This window comes from Lampetra fluviatilis, chromosome 46, assembly GCF_964198595.1.
Source record: "Lampetra fluviatilis chromosome 46, kcLamFluv1.1, whole genome shotgun sequence".
NCBI lineage: Eukaryota > Metazoa > Chordata > Hyperoartia > Petromyzontiformes > Petromyzontidae > Lampetra > Lampetra fluviatilis.
The window spans coordinates 3,436,493-3,444,015 of NC_136320.1; the positions used below are offsets into that span (position 1 = coordinate 3,436,493).

Here is a 7,523-nt window from a genome sequence, read left to right on the forward strand (position 1 = left end):
CACGCTTCTTGTGACCGGGGCAAGGTTATTGCGATGGCTTGTGAAAACAGACGGTGGGATGGAATTCGAGAGCGGAAGGAGGAAGCGGAAAGTGTTCTCGCCTGCAGTGTGGTGGGTGAGCGAGGGGTAGTGTTGTGACCTGCAGTGCAGATTAAATGAAACGGACAGTGTCTGGTAGACCTGAGTCTTCAACATGGGTGGAGGAATCAACGGGTGATGTTCGTGGGGAACGGTAACCATGATAGCAGCGACAGACGGGAAAGGAGGTGGCTGACCGCTGATGAGTGAAAGTAATCCAAGTGCTGGATCCTCAACCCCCCTAACTGCTTTACAGCGACTTGTATCAGGTGCAGTGTGTGTGTGTGTGTGCGTGCACGCGTCCTGGAACCGCACGCGGCCCTGCCCACAGCATTGCGTGTCGGGTGTGCGTGTGTGCGCGCAGACGATGCTGTTTGAGCGCATCCAGGCCGGGCACTACTGCTTCCCAGAGAAGGACTGGAAGAACGTCTCGGCTGCCGCCAAGCACCTCATCTCCCACCTGCTGCTGCCCGACGCCAAGGCCCGGCTCAGCGCCGCGCAGGTGCTGCGGCACCCGTGGGTGGCTGGGGTGAGCGGCGCACGATGGCACGCACACACGCGCAAGGCATGGGGGGGAAGCCCTCATCGAGCAGCGGATTGACACGTTCCAGTGAACTTCTCATGTATTCCTCTGCCACCATTTGTGGACTTGGTCGACAAGACACTGACCGTTTTGTCTCGTCCACACTGTTCAGCCACCAACACTGCAGGTTGCAACACTTCCCATTCGGCTGCTTTCCCTCGCTTCGCTGTCCCTTGGGAATACCCTCACGTAGTCTCTTTAACCAGTCTCTTATAATAGCCTTGCTAAATTGTCCAGATGAAATGTTTAATTATTACCATTGCAACGATAGTGTAGCGGTTAGCGCGCTGCGCTATGAACCCGTCGACACGAGTTTGATTCCCGCTCACGGCCAACACCAGTGACGATTATCTGAACTGGTCCCGGGCCTCCCCTAGGTCGACTCGGCCTCAAATGAGTACCTTGTGTGGTGTGTAAACATTGCCACTAGGGAGACAAAGGTGTGGTGCTGGCCACCCACCCCCTCGTGTACCGTTCCGGCCTTCATAGGTGCTCGCTAACAACACTTGCCCCTACAGTCTGTTAAGGCTATACGGGGGATCTTTGTCTTTTTGTGTGCGTGCCCCCGTGGAGGAGTTTGTGCTGAAGTTGGGGGATGTTTGTCTTTGCAGGACGCCCCTCGCCAGACGCTGTCCACCCCGCAGCTTCTACTCAGGTGAGAACCCAGGGCACCAGAATTAACAAGCCACTGCCAGAAATTCTACATTGCTGTGACGGGCGCCGGTCTGCACGACAACCAGGCACCCCGTTGTAGTGCTCGAATGGCAACGCTCCTGCCGTTCGTTTAATTTTATTTAGTAACCAAAAACAATCGCCGTTTTTTTTTTAAAAATAAAACATTCTCACGGGCCCGCCTCTCGTCCCCCCCCCCCCTCACGCGCAGGAACGCCAGCGCCAAGGACCTCACTCGGTTCACCGCCGACGCCGTCGCCGTGACCCGGCGGCTGGACCAGCGCGGCGGCGAGGAGGAGGAAGAGGAAGAGGAGGAGGACGACGGGTGGGGCGGGGTGGTGGGCGCCTGTTTCCCCGGCAGCCCCAGATCCCGGCCCCCGTTGTCACGGCCGCCGGCCACGCGGCCGTTCTGCCCCTTCAGCCTCTCCCCCCCGTCCAAGTCGCGGCTGGCCAAGCGCCGGGCGTCCATGCGGGGGGAGCAGCAGCAGCAGCAGCAGCAACGCGGCGGCAGCAGCGGCCCTCCGCTGCTGCACGACGCGGCGCTCGGCCTGGTCGGGGTAGCCTCCTAGCACGGCGGCTTCTCCTCCCGGGTCCGGCCTGGCACGGCGTCGTGGCCGTAAATTCCTTGCCCCCCCCCCCCCCCCCAACCTTCCACTCCCGCAGTTTGCGTTTTGAATTCATGAATTTATTGTGGCACTGACATCCCCCCCCCCCCCCTGGTCTAGCACTTCTTTGGGTTTGTGCCTTTTGTTTGATTGGGGTCTGCACACGGAAGTTTTCACGTCCCCCGAAGTTTCGTCTCCTCGTTATCCGGCGCTGCGCTCAGAGCTTTAATACCACCGCCCCCCCCTCCTACCCTCCCCACCATCGTGAAGGCAGCGCTCTGGCGGAGAAGAGGGAGATGGGTCGGGTCGGAGCCTCCCAACCCAGTGCCAGCGGTGATTCTCGTTTAATGCAGAGCGAGGCCACCGGACGTGGCAGCGTTAGGGAGCTTGGCTTTCAAGTTCCGGGCCTAGGGACCTCGTATGGAAAAAATAGAATTGTGCCAAGATGCCACTGGGGGCAAACTGACAGATGGGAGGTGCGACGAGGCGGCTCTGTGCGGAAAATAGTCGCTCGTTATTGTCAAGCGGAAACTTTGTCTTGATTTGAGAATAACATTGGCGGAGGCGTTTGGCGTTTGTACAGATGAAAGAGAGGTTGCGTGCTAATTATATAAAATTATATTTGGGGTAAGCTAACGATGACGGAGCCGGCCGAGGTTTTGAGCTGCTCACCGTTTGTGTTTTTCCCCCTGGGGCCTCGGAGGCCTGGCTCCAGTGCCGCGCTGTGGTCAACAGCGTAGAGGTGCTCGCTCCGCCGTTAATACAAAGCCAGCTGTTGACCATTTGTGGTGGTGTTTTCTTGGCCGTGGTGTGATCGCCCTCGCCCCCGTGGCCCCTTGTGAGTCCTCCTCCCCCAGTACCACGACGCTGGGTTCGTGTTTGTTGTCAAAACCATTATTATTATTTTCATAATTTGTGTTTTTTTTTTACATGTATATCAGTCCAAACAAAGTATGGCTATAAATTTAAGTGTTATAATTTTCGATATTTTATTTTACGAGCTCTCTCCGGATGTTCTAAAGTTTTTGATTTCGCTCGCGCGAAAGAGGCGCGCGACGTAAACCGTGAGCACCGAGAGCAGAGGAGAGTGGTGGCATTATCGTCGTCGTCGTCGTCGTTATCGTGCTTCGCTGGCGGCGCGTGGGTTGGGCCGGAGGACTCGCGCTCATCCCCGTTGTTCCGGCTCGCGCTCCGGGCGGTGACATTCCTATGCAATGGCGCAGCGGTGCCCCCCCCCCCTCGGCTCGCGGCGATGGCGCCGAGGGCCGATTGGCGCCGTCGCGGGCTCTCCCGAGAGCGCGCCGCGTCTCGGTCGCAGCCGCCGCGGAGATTGTCGCGTGCGGCGACTACGCCGGCCCCACCGGACTTCCGAGGTGGCCAAACAAAAAAAAATTTGACGGTGGTTCAGCAAGCCCGCTTGCTGTGCCGCCGCCGCCTTCGCAGCAATTAGCCGTTCGGTCTGCGGACGTTTTTTTGCACGCTGTCCTGCAGGTGTGCAAGTTGGGTTACCTGCGGTTTAAATCCCACGTGCGCGCAACGCTCGTTAAAAAGTAATCGGCCGCGCGTCGCGAGGCAAGGCCCTCCGGAAAGCGAGTCGGTGGCGAGGCTTTCCCAGACAATAGGGGTCTCTACGAAATGACGCGGACAATTTGTATCGCTTCCTGCCGACACTTAAAGCTGTGCTGCCATTGACGTGGCTGGTGTGACTTGGCTGGACGATTGCTTTGCCTGCGAGCTTGGTGATTTGTGTTGCCGCGGGCCTAGGCTGGTTCTGTGGCTGTCTTGGCAGCGGGTGGCCTCGTGATGTCGAGACACTGAGACTTGGCGGGGATGATGATTCTGGTGAGCCAGTCTCTACCCGGCTCGCCCGTGTGTTTGCGAATGTGTGTGTGTGTATGTATGTGTGTGTGTTTGTGAATGTGTGTGGGCAGTGATGAGGCAACGCTGCTCACGCTGAGCTATGGCGCGGTAGACCTGGGTTCGATTCCTGGCCACGCACATTGGCAGTGAAACCAGTGCGTACCCTGCCCTAGTTCAGCGCAGCCTTAAGTATCTGTTGTGGTATGTGAACATTAGCACTGGGAATACAAAGGTGGCCAGAAGTGGTTCTGGCCACCCCTGTCAAGTGACGTTGCCAGCCTTAGTAGGTGCTCGCTAACATCACTTGCCCAAGAGTCGATAAGACTAAATAGACTACAGCGCGTGTGCGCGTGTGTAAGTGACGATAGTTCAGAACTGTTTGGAATGCTGCTGTGGTTGGTTCCACGGTAATGGAGTCTCATCGCTGCACAGAACCCGGACCCACACTCGGGCGTGGACATGCGGCCAGGTGGAAGCTCGGGCGGCAGAGCGAGCGGCGCGCTCTCGAGGAAGCTCGCTGCGAGTTCACACCCTGCCTGGGGAGATTCACTCGGCCCATCGCCATTGTGTGGGGAAGATCACTGGTGGGTGCCCTTGCCATAGGAACGTGGAATTTCCACTCCTGGCTCAGAGCTGTGACGAGAGAAGCACCCGGCCTTCAATGCTCAAGTTGAGCAGGGAGATCACTTTGGCTTTTGACAAACATTGGGAGCCATCGATGCGTGCGCGCACGCGCATTTTAAGAAGCGCTATGCTCATCCTCCCAAGCCGCTTTCAGCACTCCCGTTAACGCGCGAAGAGCATCCTCAAGCCTGCGTGGTGCTTGCAAGCTCCGCTACCCCGGTGAATCGGCACGCGTTCAACCTCGCGTGGTTACCACCGCTGCTGCGATTTAAACTGGGTTCTCAAGCGTATAGAGTTGAAGGCGTCTGCCTGATGACGAATGACTTGAGCAGAATTCCCCCCATTGCTTAATTTGCGTTGCCAATTTTTAATCCTCGCGAAGATTGCAGCGCTTGAGGGAGTAACCGTTGATTTGGCATGCGACAGACACTCCCGTGTGCGCGAGAGGCAATTTAAGCGACTTCGAAACTAGTTCTTTGACATCCACTTCTGTGGAGCCGTTGTGATGCAGGGCGAGGGTTACTCTGCTGCCTTGGAGACTCTCCGCCCCCCCCCCCCCCCGAAATGGGAGTGGAGAGAGGGGGGGGGGTGTCTTGCGCGATGATGCCGGCAGTGGTGCCAACCTAAAGAAGCTCAAGTGGTGTGGGTGCCGACTTGTACAACACAGCGTGGAATTTTTTGCATGGCGTCTACATGCAAGTTGCCCTCCCCCCATCTTGTCAAGACGCCGTACAGAAACCAGTGTCGAGCGAGGTGCAAGAGAAGTCTAAGTGATAGCTGCGTGGGGGGACGTGGGGGGGGTAGCAAAGCCCCAACTACTTCCCACGTTGTTTGAGGGAGGGAAGGGGGAGGGTGGTGTCGAGGCCTCCGCCCGAGTGCGGCCTTCGCACGCGCTCTCCGTGCCCTGCGCGGCCAGCCCAGGCCAGGCCAGGCGCGGGGTGTGAAACTAATGCAAGCCGAAGTCGTCGTCGTCACGGGCTCTTCGTGGTGCCGTACGACGGCTGTGACGTTTTTGCCCGGCGGGTTTTGAATGAACTTTTTTTTTGGTTTTCTTACAAATTATAAAAAAAATTTGCCCCCCCCTCCTCACCCCCCAACAAAAAAAAGGAGTGAGGGAGGTAAAAAAAACGCATTTGAGCATCCGAGAGTGAAACGCAGAGAGAACGTGGGAAATTGGGACGGGCAGGGGGGGGGGAGTCCAGTTGGGGTGAGCTAGGGGTCTGTGGGTCGGGGTTCTGGTTGACTAGCGCGTGGTCAGGGGTAGGGTTGGGGTTTTTTCGGCTCATGGCTCGTAGTTTTAGGCTCCGTTTAGTTGGCTCGTGTGGTTGGTATTAGGGGTAGGGCTATCGGGGGTCTGGGTTGGCTAGTTTTGTTTAAGAGTAGAGTATAGGGTTGTCGTTTCAGTGGCTAGCATGGTTAGTGTAAGGGGTAGCGAGTGGTAATGATGGTTAATTTGGTTAGAGTCTGGGGGGGGGGGTAGATGTAGGGTCTGGTTAGCCAGTGTGGCTAGGGTTAGCGCTCACCCCCTCATTGACCCAGGGTGTTCCACCCCGAACAACCTGGCCCCTTCACCGTTCCCAAGTTTGATCTCTCGTGATGTTGTTGGTGAGCGTCTTGCGGGGCCGGCATCCATCGCCTGGTCGCCTCGACCCTCGCTGCTTTGTTTTTTGGAGGGGAGAGTTTATTTGGGTGCCGGACCGCCCCCCCCCCCGCCGCTCGGCATTCTCGGAAAATAAAAAAAATTTTGGTCAAATTTACGTTTAATTATCCCCACCCCCTCCCTCCCTCGTCTTCGCTCCAACGACACAGTTCGAAGGACGTGGGGCGAGCGAGCGAGAGAGAGCGAGCGCGAGGGGGGTGTGGCGTATGAAGCACGATAAGCGAGGCAGAGCATTCAACACGCAGCCGCGTCGCGGGGTGGTGTTTACAGAGGTTGTTGTGGTGGTGGCGGCGGCGGCGGCTCTCTGCGGGGCTCCGCTTCGCCGTGACTGACAGCCGCGCCAATCCGCCGTTTGTGTTGTTTACGAGCACTTTACTGACTTTTATACAATAAACATTTTATACAAAAGCCACCCAATGACTCGGCGCGCGACCATCTCTTGTTGAATCGCTTGAACGCGAGTTGTAACGTGGCGTCGATGCACGGGCAGTTGCGTGGCCATGGCGCATTTGCGTCTCCTCCACGCGACACTTTGCACATCCCATCGCCCGCGCGGCCTTCTCGGAGTGGCATTTCGGCAGCATTGGTTCATCACAAGCAGTGCCGGACTAAGCTAGTGCGGGACCTGGAGCACATGTTATAAAGGGGCCCTAAATAAAATAAAATAAAAACATGCATTTTTATACTTGCATAGTAAAGTAGTTGTGTTTTTTTTTCTATATAGCCAGATAATACGACAAATCGCTAACCGTAAACACCCAGTCGTTCATAAAAGTATAAGGCAGAGTATAGTACTATAGCAATAGAGCAAGTGCAGAATCGCTGAACAGCAATTGACAGCTTGGAAGCATTTAGGGGCCCTTGGAAATGCGAGGCCCGTAGCTACTACATATGTAGCTACTATACATGCAGCTAGTACACATGCAGCTACTACACATGCAGCTACTACACATGCAGCTAATACACATGCAGCTACTACACATGCAGCTACTACACATGCAGCTACTACACATGCAGCTACTACACATGCAGCTAATACACATGTTGCAGCTACTACACATGCAGCTACTATATATGTAGCTACTACACCTGTTGCAGCTACTACTACTACACATGCAGCTACTACTACACATGCAGCTACTACTACACATGTAGCTACTACATATGTAGCGTAAGTAGCTACTTTTGCTACGAGGATTCTCCGGCACTGATCGCATGCAAACTCTGGATCGCATTCGACATTTAAGTGTCTCGCCAGCCCAGTCCAACTTGAACCAATTTTGGCGAACTGCCAGGTGCTTAAGGCTAGGACACCTCTTAGGTATGGGTCATCGATGCTGCTCCATGTTTGGTGGTGGTGGTTGTTGGCTGTTGAGGATGGGTGATGCCGCTGGTGTTGATTCTCTAAACACTTGCCGATTCCTCTGCCTTCCCGCGTGGC

General features: G+C 56.0%; 1 protein-coding gene across 2 annotated transcripts in view; it reads left to right on the plus strand.

Moving 5' to 3' along the window:
- LOC144947677 (MAP kinase-interacting serine/threonine-protein kinase 1-like) overlaps nt 1-6,494 on the plus strand; it is a 30,854-nt gene extending 24,360 nt beyond the window's left edge. For both annotated transcript variants that reach the window (XM_078876947.1, XM_078876948.1), the window contains 3 exons: nt 443-607; nt 1,273-1,316; nt 1,545-6,494. In XM_078876947.1, the coding sequence (XP_078733073.1) occupies nt 443-607; nt 1,273-1,316; nt 1,545-1,902 (567 nt within the window). In that variant the 3' untranslated portion in view covers nt 1,903-6,494. The remainder of the gene's footprint in view (nt 1-442; nt 608-1,272; nt 1,317-1,544) is intronic.
- The last annotated feature ends 1,029 nt before the right edge of the window (nt 6,495-7,523 follow it).